Source organism: Hoplias malabaricus, chromosome 1 (genome assembly GCF_029633855.1).
Source record: "Hoplias malabaricus isolate fHopMal1 chromosome 1, fHopMal1.hap1, whole genome shotgun sequence".
NCBI classification, from domain to species: Eukaryota; Metazoa; Chordata; class Actinopteri; order Characiformes; family Erythrinidae; genus Hoplias; species Hoplias malabaricus.
The window spans coordinates 46,979,145-47,004,292 of record NC_089800.1 but is presented as its reverse complement, the minus strand read 5'-3'; the positions used below and the strand labels follow the sequence as shown (position 1 = coordinate 47,004,292).

General features: G+C 41.0%; 1 protein-coding gene across 5 annotated transcripts; it reads left to right on the top strand.

The window, feature by feature from the left end:
* The first annotated feature begins 1,977 nt into the window (after window positions 1-1,977).
* akap1b (A kinase (PRKA) anchor protein 1b) lies at window positions 1,978-17,038 on the top strand. Of its 5 annotated transcripts, XR_010801907.1 has the most exons (12): window positions 1,978-2,195; window positions 7,072-8,678; window positions 11,186-11,319; window positions 11,629-11,755; window positions 11,854-11,981; window positions 13,010-13,187; window positions 13,283-13,433; window positions 13,517-13,584; window positions 13,702-13,775; window positions 13,870-13,935; window positions 14,097-14,430; window positions 14,521-17,038. XR_010801907.1 is itself a non-coding variant. In XM_066664654.1 (11 exons), the coding sequence occupies exons 2-11, from the start codon at window positions 7,097-7,099 to the stop codon at window positions 14,157-14,159; spliced, it is 2,571 nt and encodes an 856-aa protein (XP_066520751.1). In that variant the 5' UTR covers window positions 1,978-2,195; window positions 7,072-7,096; the 3' UTR covers window positions 14,160-17,038. The 5 variants fall into 5 exon arrangements, 4 of the variants coding, with proteins under 4 accessions (XP_066520751.1, XP_066520761.1, XP_066520769.1 ...); XM_066664654.1 differs by having other exon boundaries at window positions 14,097-17,038; XM_066664664.1 differs by lacking the exon at window positions 1,978-2,195 and adding an exon at window positions 2,684-2,901 and having other exon boundaries at window positions 14,097-17,038.
* Window positions 17,039-25,148: the final 8,110 nt, after the last annotated feature.

Sequence of the window (25,148 nt, the reverse complement as noted above, 5' to 3'; positions counted from 1 at the left end):
AGTTTACACTTAGAACACTTTCATAGTATCCTTTTTGGACTAAAATGCTGTGCCACTGAGGTTTAAAACAAAGCATAACCATATTTATTCTGTTCTGTTGAGTTTTCCCATTTTAATTAATACTGTACAATTAATTTGTGGTGGCATGCTTTTATTTTGCATTCCACAACCAACTGGCAGCTAACTCTACAAAGTGGCAGCTGCTACTAAGCCCAACCCTGGTCTCTGACTGGGGGGGAGTTTAAGGTAGCATTGCAATCATTGCAATCATTCCGCTTGGTAAAATGGCTACTTTATTGTCATTGTTGTTACTCTAGCTTAGTTGTAACTGTGTTGCCTGTGTTTGAACACAGAGACACACTGCATTGGGTGTGAGTGTGTTAAGTGCTGAGATATGGACAGGTAGTCTCAATGAAGACTGGCTTGTATTGCCTATTCAAAAAGACAGACAACAAAACAGAAAACAACTAATAATATGCAATGTAATTGGGCTCCTGCATGGGGTTGGCTTCATCCCTCTGCCAAGTATGTTGAAGAAAGAGTGCTATTTATTCATGCTCACTTCCTGTCAGTTGAGGGGATAGAACTGATGCTCCCAAGCCCATTTTTTTTCACCGTTAGGCCACAGCTGCCCCAATGGACCCAAATTAAAAATGAACATTGTCCTTGCCTTCTCTAATGCTTTTGCTACATTGTTGTCAGAACTGGTATGCAGTCAGGGGATTTGACAGGGTCCAGGATCGTATGGATGCAAATTCATATCGGGCAGCTTTAAAATAAGTACAGAGCCCTCAGCCTGATGGAGTACCTGCAAAGCAGCAACTGCAGGAGAAAATGAATTTGCTAGCTGCTGAGGTAAATACCATAATGTGACAGGTGTGTGTTTATGTATGTGTATATATGTAAAGATATTTAATATTTATTAGATACATTATTTATTGTTTAATAACTTATTATACTTTATATCTTGTTATTACCTTATTGTTCTAGATGTATACCTATGTATGTTCATATTACTTGTATTCTCATTTTTGCATTTGCACATTTACTTAATTGCATTATTTGGTCTTTGCACAGTGCTGATGTTTGCACTTCTGGTAGATGCTGCCTGGATTTCATTCCCTTGGACTTCTACAAAGCAATGACAAATAAATTTTTTCACAAAACACATCTTGGGAAAGAAGACAACCAAAAAAATGAAGGCCTTGCTTGAATTGGTCCAATAAAGATAATTTAGTCTACAAATGCTATGTCTGCTTTTTCATCATGTTGTGGTCATTTTTCTGTTTATTAACAGGTTTAGGGCGATATGGTGGCACAACAGGCAGTGTCACTATCACAGCTCCTGGGGTTGTGGGTTTCAGGCCCACTGCCTGTGAGGGGTTTAGTGTTTTTTTTTTTTTTTCCTGAGTATGTGTTGGCTCCTTTGGGTGCCCGGTTCCCTCTTACAGTCCCATACGTGGACTTACTAATCAAAGTGTCCATAGGTGTGTGCTGCCCTGCAATGGACTGGTGCACCCTCCAGGGTGTGTTCCCACCTTGTGCATGATTCCGAGTAGGCTCCATCCCCCCACGACCCTGAACTAGATAATCAGTTACATTGTTACAGACAATTAATGAATGTGTCTTAGCAGGAGAATTAGCTGATTTAATATCATTTTGTTTTTAAGCGTTAACAGGTGCAAATAATATCTCCAGAAAACAAAAAAAAGTGCTATTATTTGAGGGGTGGCAGCTTGATGGGATACTATTGTATGTTCATACCCCCCCAAAATATCCTAATGGACCGAGCACACGGCACCTCAACGGTTTTTATAACTTGCACATTTCATTAGCTTCAGTTCCCAGCGTGTTAAATTCGGTTCAATTAATATTGCTTGCTGTTTCGTATTCTTTGTAGGGTAGCTCTAGGGTAACTGACTCTAAATGTAAAATTTTATACACAACGACGTGTCGCGAGATATTCCAGGTTCGCCAAGCGAAGCGCAGCTGTCGCGAGATTTGATCAGCTGTCTGTGTGTAAGTGTACTGTGTGTCGGTCAACACGTGGGGAGGCGAGAGAAAGACACACACACATACACAGAGCCAGTGAGCAGAGATACGGTGGGGCAACGCTGGCTTCAGGACGGAGTTAACGGTAAACCGAGCTACGTCAGCGCGGTTCACGGTGGCGGCAAGAAAGACGAGTAGACTCGGTGAGTGTGTTGAGAGAACCGCTACAGTCCAGGCTGGGGTCAGGGTCGATAGCAGTTAGCTCACTAGCTCCATTCCGCTGCCCTCTCTGGGTTGTCCTCTACTTTCGTTGTCAACGCCATTTCCACTCAACTTCGATGCTCACTTGGTTTATAAAAATTTATTTCACTCTGGTTACTAAGACTGCCGTTCTTTAGGATGTGGTGTACGCCTTTCGGTAGCTAAAACAGAACTGTTAGATAACGTTAATTAATTATGGCTTCGCAGCCAGCACGCCACTTAAATCTGGCCGAGTCTCAGTGGACCCCTTGCTCCCTTTGTAGTGCACTGCACAGACCCGTGACCTATACCTTCTGTGGCTTGACACTGACCTGGATGTTACTCTGGGAGTTGTAGAGTTCATGACTGACTGCAAATGGCTTTATTTAAGACATACTGGATGTGTACGCCGTTTCCATCGTGACCTACAAGGTGCACTACAGAGGGATCAGGGAGCCGTTTGGGATGCGGCCGTTCTCGCCTGCGTGCAGCCGCGCTCATTCAGCCCATGCTCGGCGAGAGAATAAGTGTCACCCACAGTTCGTCCTTAGAAAAGAGCTTTCTAATTTCAGCTCTGGGTTCGTTATGATAAACCGGGACGGGGTGATCAGTTTAAGGACAGTCTTCGGCTGCTTGCAGCAGGTTGTAGAGTGACGCTCGGTCATCCAGGTAATTCAGCTAGCGGTTTAGCTAACACGCTCAGTTCACGTTGTGGAGCTAACGTTAGTTTTGACGTTTACTATGCTTGAAGCTTTTATTGGCCACACTATCGCACGAAGTAGATGCAGCGTTTGTTGGTAGAAAGGGAACGCGAGTAAAAAGTCAACTTTGCTTTAATTAAACGTCACTGCAGCCGTGTGAAATCATATAGGCGAGATTTTTTTTAAATTCTGTAGCATAGTGATATCACTGACTGCAGTGGTGGAGAGGCTGAATTCGTTATGGGCAGACTTAATGATAAGTTTCGTCTCATGTATTTTATCGAAGAGGATTGCGGACCGAGTTTTTCCGAACGGACTTTCCAAAGTCACAAGCTGCTTCCACCACCAAATACAGTGTTTGGTGGCCTTATACTCCGATCTGGACCCAGTCGAGGCTCCGTGGTTTCTGATCATGGATGACCTCTCTCATTGGCAGCTAATGGCTCTGCTCGTCTTCGGGGCAGTCCTAGCACTAATTCATCAGCGCCTCGGCCTACCGTTACTACAATAAACACGCTGTAGGTCAAAATGCACCAGCTAACAGTCACATGCCGCATTCATTACACTTTAGCGGCGGGGCGAGCTTTTAACAGTTCACTGCAGCACGTGTCGTGATTTTAGCTAATCGTTGCACTTTCACTTTCCGTTATGCAGCATTAAATTAATTCCCGTTCTGTAGTGGTTAGCAGTAGCCTACTAGCCAGTTAGCACACATGTAGCACACTGCAACCTCAAGTGTGTACGAGTCTGGAGATTGTCTATTCGACTCCGATACTGATTCCAACTGACAGGAGCCGATTCCACACAATCTCAATTTAAAAAAAAACAAAAACAAAACAACGACCTAAATAAGAATGTATTTTAAATTTTAAGCTGCTGTTTTTTAAAATCATATTTGGCCTCAGCAACAGCACTGTTGTTCATTTGATTGATTAATTTCAATTTAAAACTTGAGTTCATCTCAACAGTAAGTTATTTGACCATAATCCCATGATCAAACACTGAATCAGTCACTGGCTCTCTACTGTAAATTGTTAAACATTGTTTCTTTTATTAGGATTTTCAAAATTGGCTTTAAGAAAATCTAGACTCTACGATACAAATAATGGTTGTTTTTTCTCCTCTTAAATGCTTCTTTTGTCAGTGGCTTCAGTGAATATAGGTATGAAAGTAAATCTTATAATAGAACAGCTAAATAAATATGTCATAAGCTAGCACCCATGCTAATTATCTGCAGAGGCTGAGGCATGATCATTTATTTATTTATTTATTTTTGAAAAAAGCCACCAGTGATTAATTTATACACACAGTCCAGGCATTTCACTGAGGAGACTTGTAAAATGTGGTCGTGGGGTTGTTACAGAACATAACTGTAATGTTGAGTCTGTTGAGGAGTGCATATTTAGATAGACAATCTCTACCCCTTTTCAGCATCAATGTGTTGAATCGAACCAAAGCTTTGGAGTCGAGTCTTACTTCCCGAATGCGTTGATTCGGAGAGTCTGTTCTTTTCGGCACCGACTCAGCTCTCTCTCCAGTGAAAACCACACAGCCATATGCGCCAGATGCATCGGCACGGTGCACTTCTCAGGAGACTTTTCTCACGGCCTCTTTGGTATTCCTTTCTCTGTACTAACGCCTCTCCCAGATTCGTGCCGGTGGGGTTTGAGAGGGAATGCGTGGACAGCGCGCTGTGTTTTTTGTCCTCACGCAGGGGACTGAACCTGAGCCGATGCGCTGTACTGTGTGGTGCGTACATTAGCACAAGCTCGGTGCGGTCTGTTTTGTAATCTAAACGCAGACACGCTAATAAGCGGCTTAAGACGCTTTTTGTAGTGGACGCGCCGTGCGTTTGTGCGGTGAGAGTTTGTATGGAGATAGTCCGGCGACCGTTTTCTTCTTCCTTTACCTCCAAGGTCGTGCACAGTCGCTCAGTGATATCTCTCTCTCTCTCTCTCTCTCTCTCTCTCTCTCTCTCTCTCAGCCCAAGATAACGGGCAGAACTGCTCATTTATTTAACCTCAGTGAAGGTGAATACAAGAATTGATATTGGGTGTTGACCAAACCTCTATGAGCTCAGGTCTCACTGCAGTTGAGGCATACTACAGAGTCTCAGACTGAGGGTATTTCGTGTGGAGGCCACAGAGGCCACTGCACAGGGGGCAAATACTGGGAAATCATGATCATCTTGATTATTAATAAGAGCTTAAATATATTTTATTGCTGTTGAGTTTTCTTTCATTCTGGTCGGTGGTGTATGATGTCTGAATTGTGTTGATTTATCCACAGACGTTAGCTTTTATAAAGTACCAGCACCAAACTGATCTTTATGTATTACTGATTATAACCAGGTATTTGATTCCCTATTGTGCTGTGGAGTCACAGACTGGTTGGTGATGCCAATATGTTAGTGTCTGTTATTTATGCCATTTGTTACTCTTGAATGTTAAGTGTCTAATAATCATGAGCACTGCTACTAAATGTCTTACAAACCCAAAATAGCATAGTTACCAAGAAAGATATCATTTTAATTTGTGAAAGTGCTTATAAATCTGTCTGAAGCAAACTGTGACTTTTGTTATCATGGATTTAATGCTTGTTGTCCGTTGATGTCACTTGAAAACCAGTCACAGTAGCTGGTGTCCACAATACATTGCTCAACCTCTGGGTTGCTGGTTATGTTCAGGGTAAAATGGACTAATGGTGATAATTCATGCCATAAAACCATAAAGTATAATCCTATTTGTCTTTTGATCTAGCTTCACTGCATTTTCATGTTTGTTAAGCCAATGTTGAGCAGAAATGGAGCCTTGGGAGTGTTTTGAGACAGTCAGCTCAGGACGATTAGATGGACCATCTTTATCCACATCTCGCCCCAATTAAGACCTGGTCTATAATAGATTCATGCACAATCTTTTGCCTGAACATGTGGGAGATAATTGTCAAGTCTAGAGGTCTGCTTTGTCTTAATGCTCTTTTTTTTTTCTTGCACGCATTTTCTGAAATACCTGCTGGTCTAATTACTTAGAAATAATAGACGATTACACAAACCTTGGTCTCCCAGCCTGCTTTCCTAGTAACCAAGGGCCTTGGCCTCCCTTTAAGGAGGGACTAACACATCACACGGTTCAGGCGCCTCTGTTAATCCAGCGTCATTCATTGCTTAGCCTCTTATTAGTTTAATCTCTGTAAACACATCCACCGTCCATGTTGTGAGGAATCGTTCATTGAGAAGCTAAAGCTTTGAGGGTAATTTTAAATATGGACAGTTGGTTGAGAAAGCCTTTTTGTTAATTTTTTTTTTTAAAGATGTACTCTTACATTAATTGTGCTGTGGGATTTTGCTCAATCTTTCTGTCTTTCTTTATGTAATGACTCCTCAATATTAGTGTCTAACACATTTGCACATTTCTGTTTTCCTTGGTTTATAAGGTTAATGCCATGTGGCCCATGTTTTGTGTACTTTTCACCAGGAACTCCTCGGTTCAGTTCATCTCTTTGGGGTAAAAGTCCAAGTTCAAAGTGTGTTAGCAGTCTCCTTTTTTTTATAGTACAGTATAGAGAGGCGGCATGTCGACCCCTGCAAGGCATTCCTGCCTCTCTACAGGCCTGACTTCTCTGGCTCAGTTAAGGAAAGGCATGCTTGCCTGTCCTTTTTTTAACATGTAGCAACTGCTGGCCAATGAGGACAAGAGGGGCCTCTGCACGTAGTCCTGTGAGCCTTTTAACTTAAACTGTAGCTGTGTGGCTCCACCTTCTCTGCTGAGGTCTGTTTTGCATATATTAACAGATGTCTGAGTAGTGTACATACTTAAGGTTTGTGAAAAGGTATTGCTAAACTTTCATTATTAAATGAAGTCATTTTCAGCCTTTTGGTTTTCCTTTTCAAGTCACTATTTCCTGACTTGCTTAGAAGAAACCTTCTGTCTGGGTCTGTACATATTGTGTAACAAACTTGTGCTCCAGTTACAACAAGTTAATTTATGTTACAACCCTCCATTGTTTCTCTGAATATTTTTATAGAGGCTTCAGGATTAATAAAGGAAGCCGAATATATGCTAGACTTTTTTTTCCCCTCTCCATTCATTTCATATAAATCTGTTTTTTTTTTTTTGTCTTTTCTGTTCTCTGTTCTCAGGAGTAGTAGATAGGGTCCACAGGAGATGCCGCTGAGATTTCGGTCCTTTGTCCCATACATACTTCCTGGAGTGGTAGCGCTCATAGGCTGGTGGTGGTACACATCACGAAAGAAAGAGTGGCTCACCAGTCACGAAAGCGAGGAGGGACAGGCCATGGGCTTGTTGGCTTCTCCTGGTGAGAGCAGCAATGGGATGGTGGATAAAGGCTGTCCGGCAGTCAGTGTTACACAAGAAAGAACCTGTCAAGACAGACCTAAGGCCAAAGAAAAGAGGCCTGCTGAGCAGGAAGTAGTAGTGCAGGTCCATGCACCTGAAACAAATTCCTCAGCAGTAGAACCTCTAAGGTCACCATTAACAGTGGTAGCTTCTGGAAAGCTGGGCACTCCCTCTTACAGCACTCTCTCTACAGACTCACAACAGAGCCATCCTGAGACCATCAGGCAAAAGACCCCAGTCCAAACGTCAGACGTACTAGAGAAAAGCTCTCATAAGACACCAGAAGCTCCTCTTAGTAGAGAGCCAAGTCACTTGCCCTCAGTTGGAGAACTAGACTCAGTTACACAACTTCAGGATCCAACAGCAAACAGACAGGAACACGTTACAAAGGATTTATCAGCTGCTGTATTCCAGAGTGCGGAGCTGTCCAAAGCAGAGCGACTGGAGCCTGAGGGTGAGGTGGCTGGCAATGTGTTGGCTGTGTCTTTCACCGAGAATGTCCAAGTAGGCTTGGTGAAAGACAGCCTTTCCTCCACCAAAGATGATATTCCTCCTACTACACCCATAGCGTTGGATCAGTGTGTTCGAGCAACATCTCAGCCGTCCTTTCTTGTAGAGACCCCAGTGGTTCCTGCTGCGTTCCCTCTCTCGGCCAGCACACCTATCTCAGATGCTGCTCTTGAAGCTCAGCATCATGAGAATGGGAACTTGAGTCAGCTGGCTGAGACCAGTGAAAGTATGGAGGAACTTCACCGTTTGGCTGCAGGTCTCATCACTCAGGTCATCTCAGCAGCCACGAAGGAGGTCATTGCAGTGAGCAGCTGCGAAGCCTCAGGGGCAGCTAGCAGCAGTATACCCACTCTAAATGGTAAAGAAACCTTCATAGAAGAGGATCACCATGCAGTAAAGGTGGGCTCCTCTTCCCACAGCCAAACAAATCATGTTGAGCAGCGGGCAGCACAGATTGTAGAGGAGGTTATCAATGGCTGCTTTGCTCCCTCTGTATGGGACAAGCCGGAGGATGAGCGGCAGTCTGTAGAGTTAAGCCCAGTACTGCCCAAACTTAAAGCTGAGGAAGCTGTAACCGGAACAGAGGATTCTGGATGTAGCACATGTCAGTCGGAGGATGGCATCAGCAGCGAGGACCTTCTCCTCAGTGCAAGTTTGTCTTCAGTCATGCCTGAGAGCAAAGAGGACCTTATTCAGATTTCAGGGATCTCCAGAAGTTCAGAGGAAAAAGGAGATGAGCGTCATGAGGGTTCTGGTTTACAAGGTGTGAAAGAGCCGACTTTAACTACAGAGAATGTGGCTGCTGTGTGTGGGGCAGCACGAGTAAATGGGACAAGCCTCAAGAATGGAACCAGTGAAGCAGATGCTGACCAGTCAGGAGGTGAGTGCAATGGTCCTTCCTCTTTCTCAGCATGTTTTCTCAGGGTGTTTTTTCTTCAATGTTGATAATTAAAGGATTGGAACAAATCATTCACTTTTATAGAAATATGTGAAAATTATTTTTTCTAGCTCCCAGGTGGAAGACTTGTGTTTTGAATTTGCTTTAAGACTATGCTAAAGCGTACTTGAGAATGAGCAGGAAATTTAATATACACTGCCTGGCCAAAAAGTGTCACAGTTTGGATTTAAATAAGACAATACTTCAGAGCTGTGAGTTAATTAATATTTACTGCAGTGGTGAACCCTCAGCTTTGTGGAAGGAATGTTGTAAGGTAAATAAAAATGTTTTAATGTCTTATTGCAGGTCTCTTATAGTACTTTTTCACTGTATGGTACCTATTCTGCAAGACTCTACTCGGCGCTCTTCACTTTTTGGTCATTGGTATCTGGTTGGTTTTACACCAGCACTGCTCCCCCCTGGAATGTAGCTCAGGACATTGCAAAACAACATTTCTAATAGAGATCACGGGTTTTGGAAACCACAGCAATCGCAGTGTTAACATTTTAAGCTTTGTTTCCTTGCTGTGTGTTGTTTCCTCGTTGAAATATACACCTCAGGCACTCTACAATGTTTATGTTTAGTCCCTACATCACTTGCTTGGAACCACGAGCAAGCAGATATGGGAGAACTGAGTCGAATAGTGTAGGTATAATTAGGGATGGGCTGTATCCACATTTTTCATAAAGTAATACTGTCCCAAAACATTAACACATTAATAAAACCATTAGTTTCCAACTTAATTTCTCTCTCTCTTAACCCAAACTGAGGACTAAACCCAGAACTTTGGTGTGTTTGTTCCCCACCTATTTTCAGAATGTGACATCAGCTGTCAATGAGATCCCGGAGTGTCCCCTCCTTCTGGCTCTTTTAAAGGCACATAAATTGACATTACACACACCATTTTGAAATGCTACCCTCATTTTGAGATACCGTCCACATTTTTAAATACAGCTGTATATGGTATTACAGTTATACTACCCAACCTTACGTATAATGCAGTGAAAAAGCACCATTTTAAAAACTTTGAGAAATTACAATTCAAAGCTGTTTGATAGTGAAAGTAAGAACATTTCCACACAAACAGTGTGTGAACTGGAATTGGGACTAAACACCTGATTGGACATGAGAAAAACACTTGTTAGTGAGGATAATTGGGATGGAAATAGGCTTCAATTTGCTTCAGTTTAGGTCTATGCTCAGCAACGTTAGTGAGAGTGAAATTAACTCAGCTTAGTACCTGAATGTAGAGAGTTACCAGGCTGTGCCATTTATTTGCTTTTTATTTCCTGGTGGCATGGGCATTATCCAGGATGACACTAAATTTTATCTGTCCCAGATTATGAAAGAGTGCTTCTGGAAACATGAAGAATAATTTTCACACATGAATTGACCATCTCAGTGTTGTTGTTTTTTTTGTTGGTTGCGTTGTGTAAAATTTTCATAGGGAATCCCCTAAATGAGGAAAGCATGGTTAATTTACTGTCAGACCCATGGAAACCTCAACTTCTCAAATTACCAAACAGTACATGTTTATTGAAGTGTTACCCCTTGATGGTGCTTGCTGCTAGAATGTGCATTTCGTACTGTTCTTTAGTACCCAGTATTTATGCAGTGGGTATATGTTTCATTGGTGTTGTTTCATGATTAACATCCCATAGTTAAGGGTATTTTTGGGCAGGAAGTGTTTTACTGCATGTCAGGAAGAACTGTCTGTCACATTTGTCTTTTTACAGCTGGTGCTCTGTGATCTTTCACCACCCTGCGTTTTAAGGCCTTGATTCCACAGCACCTAGGTGTTGTTTTTCCCCAAATGCCAGCCACCTTTTTCCTCCCCATATGCTGTCACAGTATGACATGAAAATGTGCTGGTCTTGCTATGCTCAGACCTTGTCTGAAGTTATAAGTGTGTCTAAGTGTGGTCTTACATTTAGCGACTGCCCCTGTGTTGCTTTACTTCAGTGAAATTTTGAAGTTTTATTTTCATTTGTTTATTCCTGTTGTGGTATTTAATGGTGTTTCTCTTTCCCTGAGCTTGTCCCTAATTTAAAATATACAGGCAGTTAGTTCCTGTGACGCTACTTCAGAAGCACAGTTGCTTTAGGCATTGCTCTCATTCATCTGTATAGTATGTGTTTTATTTACACCTGTTGCTTAGCAAGGTGTAATAACCCAGCTATTGGTTGTTGGTCTTCAAAGAGATATGGGTGAGTTATGTGTGAAGGCTTTAAACCATGTTTAGATCATTTATGCTATAGCCTAAATGGTGAATTTCAATTTCACTTCTAATGCTTTGCTAAATGGTTGTTGGGTTGGGCTACAGAGGGGTGAAGGATTTAGAAAAATGGTGAGCTTAAATACGGGTAAATTTTCAGTTTGCATTTTTTAGTTCAGCTTTTAGCTTTTAACGTTTTTAAGCGCATGGTTCTGTGTTTTGAACTTTTATGTAGGCTCTGATGTGAACAGTATGGATTCAGTAGACAGCTGCTCTACCTTGGGAACGGTAGATGGCCAGCAGAGTGGTAGCCAAACAAGCCAATCACAAAGTTCTGAGCTGATTGTGTGGGAGATAGAGGTGCCAAAGGTGAGTGTTCTCTGTGCTGTCCATTATTAAACTGAGGTTAATATTAAATACAAGACTATAAAAGGTGAGTGAAACCATAAAGAAGAGTTATTTAACACATGGCTTGGTTTTAAATAGTAATTCTAAAATTGGCTTATCATGGAGGCTGTTGATCTACAGCTTCATCTAATGTATTCTTTAATATTAAACTTCTAACATATACCCAAGAAGCATTTCTCTGAATTACTGATATTGACTTTGCTCTAATATCATCTCTCCTCTCTCTCTCTCTCTCTCGTTCATTCATTTATTTATTTATTTATTGTGTAGCATCTAGTTGGTAGACTAATTGGCAAACAAGGGAGGTATGTGAGCTTTCTGAAGCAAAGCTCTGGTGCAAAGATCTATATTTCAACCCTGCCTTACACTCAAGAGTTTCAAATCTGCCATATAGAAGGTCAGTAAACTGCATAAGGTGTTTCCAAATTATGACAATTGATTTCATCAGTTTGTTAATTGTAAACTGTGTGCAAACTTTTTTTATTATTATTATAGGCACCCAGCAGCAGGTAGACAAAGCGCTGGCCTTGATCGGTAAGAAGTTCAAAGACTTGGACCTTGCCAACCTGTATGCACCCCCACCGCTGCCACTCTCATTGCCCTCGCTGCCCATGACGTCTTGGGTAAGATTTTCTCTGATGTCTTTCATACATCTCTAAATAAGGGGGGAAATGGAGAACTTTTCCTTCCCTTAGACTCCTAGCCTTAGTAGTGGTGTTCATTGACACTGTTTTAAAAGGTCTGCCATCATGCAGAATAAAGTTCTGACCCTTGTTTGCCACAAATAAAGGATGTTCTCGCTTAAGCAGATATCAGGCTCATATTTGGTTGATAATTGTCTTCTGGAATAAGTAGTGTGTTTTTCTTTCAGTCCTATGCAGATTATAAAATGCCCAAAGAGAAATATTGCAGACAAAAGCCAGGAATTTAAAAAAGAATAAAAGAGGGAAAAACATTGATTGACATAACAGAAGCAAATGTTTTGTGCTTTGACTCTATTGGGCTTTCCAGTGGCATGGGAGGAAATGGAAAATTCTAGTAGTATGTTCAGACATCTTTTAATGGACTGGTTCCCTGTAGCTTTGGGGCAGTATACAGTATTTGAGAATACTGACTTCCAATTTCTACCAGTATCACTACCAATTTTAAGTGGCAAAATTGTATAAGTATTAATATTGTTCTGTTGTAGATTTTGTTTGTGGATGATACCTGCAGGATGCTAGGTTAGATTCTGGGTCATTTTTGAGCTATAATTAATTCACATATTTAAATAGATACAATTGAACATACCTGCCTTGAAAACCTCAGGAAATTGCAGATGGCATAAATCAAATTCATGGAAAACCTACAAGGTGTTGTCACCACCTCCTGTTTCTGTTTACAATCAAAACCCGATTTCATGCTGTACAGGGGAAAATAAAACCTCAGTGGTAAATTAACATTGAATTACTTTATTTTAATCATGACTAGTGTTTAATCTGAAAGAATTCATTATGCTTGTTAGTAATTGTTATAATAATTGGCTTGTAAGTTAAGTTAATGGGCTGAATCAGATTTGCTAGGCAATGTTCAGAGTATAAGCTAGGATCAACACTGAGATCCATGGTATGATGGAGTAGTTTCTCTAAACATTGTATTATTTCTCACAAAGCTCCTCCTTCCCAATGGTGTGACTGTGGAAGTTATTGTGGTAAATATCGTCTCAGCTGGCCACGTGTTTGTCCAGCAACACACCCATCCCACATATCATGCCCTGCGGAGCTTGGACCAGCAGATGTTTCTTTGCTACTCCCAGCCTGGCACCCCTGCTCTGCCATCTCCTGCTGAAGGTAGGAAATTTGCGTTTTAGAGAGTGAGCTGCTTTAGTGAATTTAAACTTGATAAGTGAACTCCAACACTTATTATCTTTTTGTGTTTTCTGTAGTTGGTGTGATCTGTGCTGCTCCTGCTGTTGATGGTGCATGGTGGAGAGCGCAGGTCATATCATTCTACAAGGATTCCAATGAAGTGGAGATCCGATATGTGGACTACGGCGGATACGACAGAGTGAAGATTGATACCCTTCGGCAGATTAGGTTACTGCTTCTCTTGCCCAGTGTTCAGTTTGACACCATGGGTTTTTTAGCGTCCCTTTTCTTAAATAATTTCTTAATTTCAGGTCTGACTTTGTGACGTTACCATTCCAAGGAACAGAAGTGTTATTGGACAACATAGCTCCTCTTACTGGTAGGGGTGGTTTTATTCATATTGCCATGATATGTGCTCTTTTGCCTTGATATATGCTACAAAAAGTTTTGTTACATTTTAATTGCTGTATAACTAGACCTGGTCTGTCCTCTGTAGGAGAGGATAGGTTTTCAAATGAAGCCAACTCAGCCCTGGAAGAAATGACACGAGGGGTACCTTTACTTGCGCAAGTAAGTGTCAAACAGCATGCAAGATGCACAGTATGTTGATCATAAAAATAATATGTTAATGTCTGGCACTAACAATAATTGCTTTTCATTTTAGGTCACAAACTATGACAATAACACTGGCCTTCCATTAGTACAAATGTGGAACATGGTCGGAGATGAAGTGAGTACATATGTAGTTGTGATCGTAAACAGCAGCTTTATTAAAGATTTCTTTGTTTTTTGCTGTGGCTAACTCTTATAAGAAAAGACTAATGGCTAATATGAGACTGTTATAGTGATTGTTGGCGGTTTGATGGAATTTCCTTTATTTGACCTTTGCAGCTGGTGCAGGTGAACCGCACTTTGGCAGAACGAGGCTTTGCCACCTGGGTGGACAGCTTCTGATTCATCTGATCCCATCCCCCAGTCCCTCCCCTTTATCACCTCTTCACACCTTTTATCTTCTCTTCAAGAGCAGAATTGACCTGTGCCCTGCCTCCCACACCCTTAACACCCTCTTACCTGAAGTGCACATCACTGATAATGGGAGACTTCCTTTGTGGGGTTTTTTTTGTTTGTTTGTTTTTTTGTTGACCCTTTCAATATAAACTAATGTACTGTATTCATAAATACAACCAAGTTTATTCCAGAGAACGTCCTGAAAGAAGTGAAAGAGGTAATCTCTTCATTGTTCAGTGAAATGTAAAAAGATTTCAAAAGAAAATGGTAAATGAATTACAGTTGATCATGTTTTCCATCCAACTAGATTCCTTCCAGCACAAATCTGACTGTGGATAATTATGCCATGGATGTAAAAGCTGTAATTATATGAAGAAAATAATGTACATTAAGAATATAACTATGGTGCCGTCAATACTCAACTCTGGTAACGTTTGAAAAGACTGTCAAATGTTGGGCTTGGGTCTGATCTTGACAATTTGTTCATACTTCAGTTTTTGTAGGTTTTTCTCAGTAGTTCATGTACTTAACCAGATTTGTTTTATGATGCTGGTGGTTTGCTACGGCCAGCTGCTTGTGGGAAAGCACGGCCAAAGAGATGTCCACCATCCCGAACACCACTGCACATTTAAGAACAGGACTTGTCCGACTCACACGAGAAGGGAGAACTACCACTGCTCCACAGATCCTGTCTGATCTTTCACCCCAACTTCTGTCTGTAAAGCAATGTGGCCTTATGGGGAAACACAACCCCTTTCTCCCTCGACACACTCACTCTGTGGAACATGTCCTGCAAATTGCCTTCGGTGTGAATAGACCTGGTATCGAGCATCATCTCCCGAATGCAGCTTTACCCTGTAGTCCATTATTAAAAGGGATATTCTACTGTTTGCTCTCTGGGCCATTCTGAGCTTGTTCTTCTCCCTGTATCTGGACAAACACTAAAAATTGGGTTGTGATTCAGCGGAACGATATGGCCTCACTACATTTTGTTTATTTTTTAAATTTTTTTCCCTGACCTGTGGAACCACTACATTTTCTGGTCAGAGGGGACTTCTTAACCAGAACACTTTATCTAAGCGTGGGTTTGTGTTTTTGGATAGATGAATTGCATATAGTAGGCGTCTATTGTATGCATGTAATCCAGTTCAGCGCGCACCTCCCCCCTCGTCCTGTGATGATTCACCTGTCACACGAGAAGTCCACGGTTCGCTGTACGTAGTGCGGCCTCATTCGGGTTCTGTAGATCTAAACGGTCATTGTGGTCAGTAGCCATTTTCAGCATTGTGTGAATTGTCGGTTAGAACACCCACCCTGGGCATAACCCCGTGTTACCATTTGCTAATGAGATGACACAAGTTGGCTGGTAGACAAGTGATCACAGTGGATTTGTTGTTGAAGATAAAAGCTTTAAGAAGCCTCACTCACTGCTGTTTTTCTTTTAAGTTAGGTTTGACTTTGGGAAATTAGTTGCAGTACCTGTAATGAACAGAATGTAAACCACTGAAGATTTTCCCTTTTTTTGTCTTTTGGTTTTGACCTTTTTGTATGATATCACTAATGATCTGTGTTGTGTTTGGGTAAACAACTTTGTGGCCAGGACTACTTCACCCATTTTTCTGCTGCTTCTGTTCTCCTGATCTTGACCTCAAACCTGTCCACCATTTTGTCCTGATTTGAAAATTTCAAACGATTTGATTTGGTCTTCTTTTTGGCAAGCACTAATTTCTGTATTTATTATGCTCCCCATATGGTAACTTGTGTGCTGCTAATATTCTCTGCATTTAGAGAATCCACCTGCTGCTCCCACAGGGGTCAGGTCATATCACAGCTTGAATAATTTTAAGTTTGATTTCAGCCATAAAACTTTTCAAGATAAAGACAAATGTATTAATTTCACTCTCCCTATAGGAATCAGTTATTCCCTGTAAAGATAAGATGTTGTAATCAAAAATTCAGATATATAAACACTTACAAATACTTGTAAACATGAGGAAGGAAATGCTTCTGTAGCAGTTACTGCAGAGGGGAATGCACTTTTCTACACTACTTGTTGCAGTATCCTGACTATTTCTGAAAGCTGTAGGTACTGTAATGTCTATGTTAAGCCTCAGGAATGAGCTTTCCCTCCTGTCTGTGTAATGTCTGATGTGTTTAGTTTGTTGTCTAAATCTGTGGTAACAGGTCTGTATCAGACAGAGTGGTACTAAATTTCCAACTTAGTAGTGGTCAATCTCTTATCAGTCTCTGAAGGTGCATCTACCTGCACTAAGCAGGCGAATGGATAAGGAACCACTGATCCAACAACAGGAACTTGGGACTGTTTTTGTGTCTCTTTATTTGGGTTTTCTTTGGTTTTCAAGCTCATTGTAGATTTGCAACCATTGATTTCTATATCAGTACTAGACTGTTTCTATTCACCATTATATTCAGTGCAAATAGATAATTCTGATACCTCTGCTTCACTTTCCCAATTCTTGCAATGCTTCATATAGCTGAGTTACTTGACTTGTCCAGGTCTGTGTAAATAAGATTTCACTGTACTTTTTTATTACACTGGGGAGAGTATAGGAAACAAAAGGGAACTTTTTTTTTTTCTTCTTTTTCACCCCCCCCCCCCCCCCCCTCCTTCCAAAATCTACTTCTCTTGGTAGGACTGGTTTGAAGTGTTTGCCTAGTTAGTTGATTTAATCGTTTGATTTAAGTGAGTGTAAGCAATCCTGCCCACAGCATAGACATGTACAGGTCAGTTTTTGCTAGACTCATGAAAAAGGTTTGATTCTTGGTTGTACAGATCTATTAAAAAATAATAAAATGATGAAAACATGCCCACTTATGTGTTGTGCTCAATGTTTTTGATTATACTTGCCTTCGGTTTTCTACTGCAGTTAACAGACATTTTTCATTATATTCTAAACCAGGTAATACATTATATATCACATGAGTATTCTCAGCCAGAGCTGCTCCTTCCATAAGCTGACAGAGATTCTGATACTATCAGTGCGTTAAGCTGGCCTCACTAAGGATTCTGCCAGTTGCGTTCTGATTGGCTATCTGCCTTGTTCTACACGCCAGGCCAATTTAGCAGACTGGGGATTGGTCCTTTTTAAAGTCAGTCAAATTTCTTTTCCTGCTGCTGTTGGACACTCCCGAGAATCTGGCAACACTACACTATTACACTCAGTAATATAATCTAACGTTTGCATGAAAAGCTACCATGTGCATCATGCAACATATTTGGCTGCATTAGAGCTAGACTACAGTAGTTTATTGTGGTGTTGCAGATATTTAAGGCCTATAATTAATGAAGTGGAAATGTTATGTCGGTGTTTTGCCAAATTTAAGAAAAATCATTAGAAATAGACAAATAATGTGTTGGATGCAAGCACAGCATATAGCTCATTTTCATTACGTTATTAAACAACAGTACACTATATTGCTAAAGGTATTTTCTCATTTGCCTTTACACACACATGAACTTGAATGACATCCCATTCTTAATCTATAGGGTTTAATATGAGGCCCAACCTTCTGCAGCTATGACAGCTTCAGCTCTTCTGTCCACAAAGTTTAGAAGTGTGTTTGTGTATTTTTGACCATTCTTACAGAGGTGTATTTCTGAGGTCAGACACTGATGTTGGATAAGAAGTCCTGGCTTGCAGTCTTTGCTCCAATTCATGCCCAAGATGTTCTATCAGGCTCAGGTCAATATTCTCTGCAGGTCAATCAAGTTCTTCCACACCAAACATTGGAACAGGAAGGTACTATACCCAAAGGGTTTCCACAAAGCTGGGAGCATGCAATTGTCCAAAATCTCTTGGTATGCTGAAATATACACTGGAACTAAGGAGCAGAGCCCAACTCCTAAAAAAAACAACAACCCCACACCAGAACACATCACTCCACCAGACTTTTCATTTGGGATATTGTTGTCAGACAAGTACCATTCTCCTGGCAACTGCCAAACCCAGACTTGTATATCAGATTGCCAGATGCAGAAGTGTAATTCGTCACTCCAGATAATGTGCCTCTATTGACTCCTTTGACGGTGTACTTTACACAACTGCATCTGACAATTTGCATTGTACTTGGGCATGTAAGGCTTGGATGCCATTGCTCAACCATGAGACTCTCTATGCTGTTATTCAGCTAATTTGAAGGATGCATGAAGTTTGACATTGAATTTTGACCAATGACTTTGCAGAAAGTTGGCGACCTCTGCGCAGTACGTGCCTCAGCATCTGCTGACCCCGTTCTGTCATTTTACGTGGCCTGCCACTTTGTGGCTGAGTTTCTGTTGTTCCCAGTCACTTTCACGTTGTTATAATACCCCTGACAATTGACTGTGGAATATTGAGTAGCAAATTAATTTCACAACTGGACTTGTTACACAGGTGGCATCCTAACACTGTACCACACTGAGCTCCTAAGAGCCACCCATTCTTTCCCAAATGTTAGTAAAAGCAGTCTGCGTGCCTAGGTGCTTGTTTAATTTCACCTGTGGCCATTTAAGAAATTGGAACACCTAAATACAATGATGTATGCGCAAGTGAATTCTTTTGGCAAAAAGCTAAGTCCATAGGGTTTTTCACATCTAAAAATTTGCCATTCATATTTGAGGATAAATTTGACACATTTGCTTGCACTTAAGAAAAAAAAATTATAGAATGCCTCATGTAATGAAAGATTTTATCTAGATTTTTATCTACACCAGGGGCCACTAATCCTAATCCACAAAGAGCCGGTGTGGCTGCAGGTTTTCATTCAACCAAACAGGAGCACACACTGTGTAACTGTTTAGCGAAGGAGACTAGTCGATTAAACAAGTAGAATCAGGTGTGCTCTGCTTAACTGGAATGAAAACCTGCAGCCACACCAGCCCTTTGTGAATATGATTGGTGATCCAGGATCTACACCTTCAGTTTGTTCCAAATAATAACAAAAAATAAAAAAAATTACTATATATCTGAATACCAGGTATTTGCTAGAGGGGTTTGAAGCCCTCAGTATGGGCCACACATTCATTCATTCATTATATGTAAGCGTTTATCCAGTTCAGGGTTGCGGTGGGTCCAGAGCCTACCTGGAATCTTTGGGCACAAGGCAGGAATACACCCTGGGCACCAGTCTTTCACAGAAAAACACTTTTGAGTCACCAATCCACCTACCAATGTGTGTTTTTGGACTGTGGGAGGAAATCAGAGCACCCGGAGGAAACCCACACAGACACAGGGAGAACACACCAACTCCTCACAGACAGTCACCTGTAGCAGGAATCAAACCCACAACCTCCAGGTCCCTGGAGCTGTGTGACTGCGACACTACCTGCTGCACCACCATGCCACACAGTCTTATGGATTGATTGAGTTTCTGCAAAGATTCAGGGTGATATCTGTGGTCCAAAACTAATAATGTGACTGTGGACCTTCACAGCAATGGGCCAGTATCTAGTACAAGGTTTTCCTAGAAGAGTAGAGGATTTAATTTTATGTTTGAACAAATTTCATAGTAATATTTAAGAGAAGAACTAGTTTGAGTGGGTTCTATGAACTTTGGACCATATAATGAACCTAAAAGCATACATTACAAACGTTTCCATTCCCCTTTCAATTCAGCTAAAGGGTTATTTCAAAACCCTTACCTCACCTGCTTATTTTGAACAAGGTCTCACAAATGCACGTGATATACAAATAACTGCCCAAGGCATATAGGCTGTTATAGACATTTAGTTTGTTCTTGCTTAGATGTTGTAGAAAAGATTAATAAAATAAGGTTTTATATTTTACTGTGGTATAACATTCAAAATGTTGCCACTTGGGGGAGCAAGAGTTCTTCTGAAAAAAGCTGCAGTCATTGAAATTAAAGGCACTGAGTTATTTACATTCAGAGTAGTAGACAAGTCTTTATAGTCTTTTCTATGCTGCAGTACAGTTTTTATACTGTTGTTCAGTCAGATTACACCCAGTTTGTGCAGGTGACTGCTTTGAGGCTAATGCCTGGAACGGGAGTTTCTGTGTCCTGCTGCTGGAGCAGAAGCCTCTGGTTATACATTCATGTCTTGCTGAGAGTGTGCAGGTCTTTGGACTAGACTGACTGCCTGTGAACAGCTCTTTTCTCTGTTGCAGGAGAGTGGTGGGGTGGCTCTCAGTAGGCCGCCGGTGCACTACTCCAGCATTTATCCAAAGAGTCACTCACTCCACTCCTGAGGAGAAGAGGCTGACCGACAGCTCAGCCAATTTAGCTCTGTTCCCACAGGAACTCAGCTCTCCCCAGGGTCTTTTTATAGTACTTCTACTACTTACATGGAACATTAGCTTCAATGTGTCTGTTTTATTTATATTTTTTGGAGCACAGAAGAAGCCTAAATAAAACAAAATCATTCTAGTGAGTGTTGCCTTCAACTTATAACAACAGTATATAGAGAATGGAATCTGAAAAAGCCTATATGCTGCAGTTCTCATTTTATCAGCACCAATAAACACACAGATAAATGTTGAAGTTCTACGTTTACAGCATGTAAATGATATTATTTGGGTGGTGGATCATTCTCAGTGATGTAGTAACACAAAGGTGGAGGTGGTAAATGATTGTGTCAGTACACGTGGATCAGATACAGCAGTGCTGCTGGAATGGTCAACACCTCATTGTCTCTGCTAGTCCACCAACCAATGTCCTGTGGGCAGCTCCCAGTGACACAATGAGAAACCCATGCATCAAGTTTATGCAGAACCTCAAACCAGTCCTCAGGGCCTAAGTTCATCTCAGATGGTCCACAGGACAGTACTAATGTGAGCTGTGGTCAGAGGTACGGGCGGGGCATCCTTCTATGTGCTTTGGTCAGTCACATTAAATAAGTCACGTGTTCTTGTTTCCCATTTTCCATTTCCAATGTACTAGCTTTTCTTGAAATGGGGCCTGTACAATCTGTACTATAATCAACACGGACTATCAACCCTAACGCCAGACTATGCATCCCCACTAGCAGTCAGATTCTGACCACAGAGAAGGTGTGGATATTTTTTGAGTGGTGGACAATTTATTGGAAAACCCTGCTTTGTAGATCCACTTACTGAGGCTGTGGTCTGTCTGCTGATACACAGTATGTGTTGGTCATCCTTCAGCTCTTCATCAGGGGTCGGCTTCAAACCACAGAGCTGCTCTCAGCAGGAAGCTTCAAAAGCCCCAGCAACATAGCTGTGACTGATACACTCATACCAGCATCAGCCCTCTCTGTACCTGTGCTATGCTGAGAGTGATCTGCTACTAAATGAATGTTAAAGGAGGGCCAAGACAAATGGTGTAATGCGAGAGTATAGTCTGCTATTGTGCACCTATACCGGACCTGTAATGCATGTTTTCTCACTGTCCAAATATGGGTTTATATTCAAATAGACAGTAAGTGTCTGTGTGAATCTCAAATGGCATGCTTCTCTTTATATAATCCACTACATAAGGCATGGAAATATGGGATTTATGATTAAACATTGCAATGTACACAACGGTTATGCACATCCTATGGCTAAATCCCAAATGTATCTGTTAAACTTTGGTGTTAAGGACATCTTTTTATGACCTGTGCAGGGCACTAAATAACGAAAAGGGGATTATCTCCTAATGTAGAAGTTCAAAGTGGGCGATGTATGGGATCTGTGCAATACTAGAATATGACCACAAGATGGCGCATGAGTTCAGCATTTCAGTCTTGAATAAGCTCATCAACTTCTTTCGCACTTGAGGAGCACTTCTGTTGCATAGTAAATTAATGAACTTTCTGCCTGTCTGATCTCTGTGTCAAATAGAGGAGGTGTATGGCCTTATAAAGCCCAGACAGGTCTAATGAGAGCACTCAACCACATATGGCGTTCATTCACATGCCTTTGGAAAAAGCTCGCCTTCATTTTTTTCTCATCACTAGATCAATTTCGTTTTTAGAGGTCATTGCAGCCTTTTTTTTTATTATTCGTGGAAACGACCGACATTTTCAGCTCCCCAGTCCCTAATTCCACACAAATAACGAGATACAATTGAAATTCAGACGTCTTCATTCATGCGAAAGTTATACGTATTTTCCAGCGTTCTCTTTGAGTCGGTTCACAGAAAAACATTAGTCTCGGGTTTGTCCTCTTCAGCCTTTTGTGTGGAATGGTTAACATCTCATCTAACGAAGGTATGAGAATTTAATAGAGTAAAATCTTTCAGCTGCAAAGACCTGGGCTTTGTTTCCTTGATTCTTCGGGACACAGGGCAGGGGATTTCATTATTCTTATTTATTAGCTATGTTTTATTACGTATTAACATTGAAATCTGGAGTATTGTGTAGGTTCACCCCGTAAAGATTCACCACTCTAACATTTACTCGACATTAACTCTATTAAAGCAGCCATCTCTATCATACTAAAGCATTCCCCCATTGTTGGGATTAAAGATTACTTTTTTTTCTCTCCAATAAAACATATTAAAGCACTTAGAGGACGTGTTATATAGCTTCAAGAATAACATCTCTTTTCACATCGTTTCTTTTCTTTTTCTCGTTGTATTTAAAGTGCCCGTTGAAGCCGAGCCCTGTGGAATGTTCCAGACCGTTGAAAATGTGAATGTGCTCCAGTGACCGAGTGAATGCTGAGAGACCCAGATTTCGTTTCTTAAAACTTTTCAACCGGAAATTTGACACTAACTCAGAGTTGGTTTGGTCAGTTGGTTTTCAGGGCTCCTCAGATGTTGTGTTTTGACTCTCCATAATTTTTTAAGTTACATTTAAATCTGATTAAATCAATTCCCATTTGGCGTTTCAAGACCTTAACATTTTGTTTGAAAAAGGACAGATTATATATTATTTTCTAAGAAAGGTTTTTGCTTGAGCGCAAAAAAAAAAAACCCTATTAAGCCCTAAATCCATGGACAAGCCGTTGTGGAATAAATAGAAACGGCATAATCTACTGAACCAATTTTTCCTCCAGGGGTGTTACATACTTATCAGGCACTATATTAGTAACATCACACTTTGTAGGAGCAGCTTGCTGTGGTGCAGTGGCTTAAATGTTTTCCTGTGACTCCCATAGCCCTTTTTACCTAGTTTTCTCCCTAGTTAATTGCTAATTCCACCTTGTTGCTTGATTTCCTCACATGATGCTACCAAGCTGAGAGAGTAATGGCTAGCACATGATTCCTTCAAGATGTGAAACCAGACACCAATGCGAGATCACTGGACAGTTTAGCACACCCAGAGGAGAACAATTAACTGCCCAGATTTATAGTCAGTTAACAGATATCCATGTTAGCTAGCATAGTGCTGAATGCTAGGGGAGAACGAGGGCTAATCTGCCTGAGTAAAGAGAATTCTCTTGGCCTTGGATGGCTGTGGCATCCCCAGGGATGGAACCAATGATCTCCGTATGATAGGACCAGAGTCATTTGACAGTCTCTAAAGGTTGCAAGGCCTTAAGGCTTCTAGTGTGTTTAAATGTAAACCTTTCTGTGTTCACTGAGATCATGTTCACCTTTGAGAACCAGCATTAAATACCAACTAGCACTCAGGCCAGATAATACACAGAACAATCCTGCTGTATCAGTGGCCTCGGTGTAATCTGTAAAGGTGCAGGTAGAGAGAGGACGGCGGAGTGCTGTATAGGCTTTGAGCTTGTGTAAGTGAAGATGAACATAAAAGCATGTGAAGAGCTTTGCTGCTGCTCTTTGTATCACCTGCACTAGCTCACTACTGCTGCACACAGAAAAGAGCTGTGTGTGGACGGACGTGTGAAGGCCTTTTGCAGGCCTCTGAATGGCTCTGCATCTTTGTTACAGATTCGTGTAACTCTTTGATGGGCGACCGTTAGAAAGACTGCTAACATCTTTTGTAGCCTGTTGTCCTTGATGTGTACCGAGGTGTAAAACTGAGAAGAAAAATATAGGATGCGCTTGAGTTCATTGAGTAAAAGCAGCTTTTCACTTAAAAATGAATCTCCAGTAATAATTTAAATGAATGGAGCTAAAATACATATACCACACTGCAGATACATTTTACTTTTGTAGCTATTGACTAATTTGTGATAAAAATAAATATATTTTTGAATAATGTGATTTAGTTTTTCTATTAAATATACCTGATATACAAAGAAATTACTAATTTGTTAAAGACTGCATTAATATGTGTTCATAACATGCAGTGAGCTTTATTGATGGTTTATTACCCAAGGTCAGTGCAACACTTGTAAAACCATAAGAGCACTTCATTCCCGGCATTGGTTTTATTGATTTTTACCCCTTGGATACATGTGCTCACTTTTATAATAAGAACACAGGGGATTAGTGCCTTTATTTAGCTAATAATGGTAATAGATAAGTTTGATTTCAGATTGCATGTGTACACAGCGTCTTATGTTTAATTAGAGGAGCCATGTATTGTGTAGTTTGCATTGTGTAACTTAAACAAGAGTGGATTTGAAGTAAAGAGAAACTCATTATCTCAAGATGATATTAAGAATCCCCCCACCACTTCCAACCAGCACACCAGTTTCATTTGTCATTTTCTATCTCCGTGTCTTTCACGCTTGGCATGGCTTAAAATCCTCTTTATTTTCCACTTGGAAATTTGTGATTAGATCTCATGCGTGTCAGAGGGCAGAGGAGAAGAGGTTAAAAGTGAAAAACTCTCCCCAGTAGTTCAGCAACACTAACACCATCATGTGCCTCAGACGGACTGCTTGTAATATCATTCATTTACAAGTTAAAGCCCCTGTCCACCTCAACTTTTATTGTCAAATTGCTCGTCCGAATTCAGAGACGCTAGGCACATTGAATTTACTTGTAATTGCAAAATGCACAGCATCTAATTGGGTAGAGCTCCGATGTGCACTTAGTCTTTGCTTTAATCAGGAGCCTGGCTTCCGTCTTCTTTCTGCACAGTTTCTGAAGACTTAATGGACTTTTTGAAACATT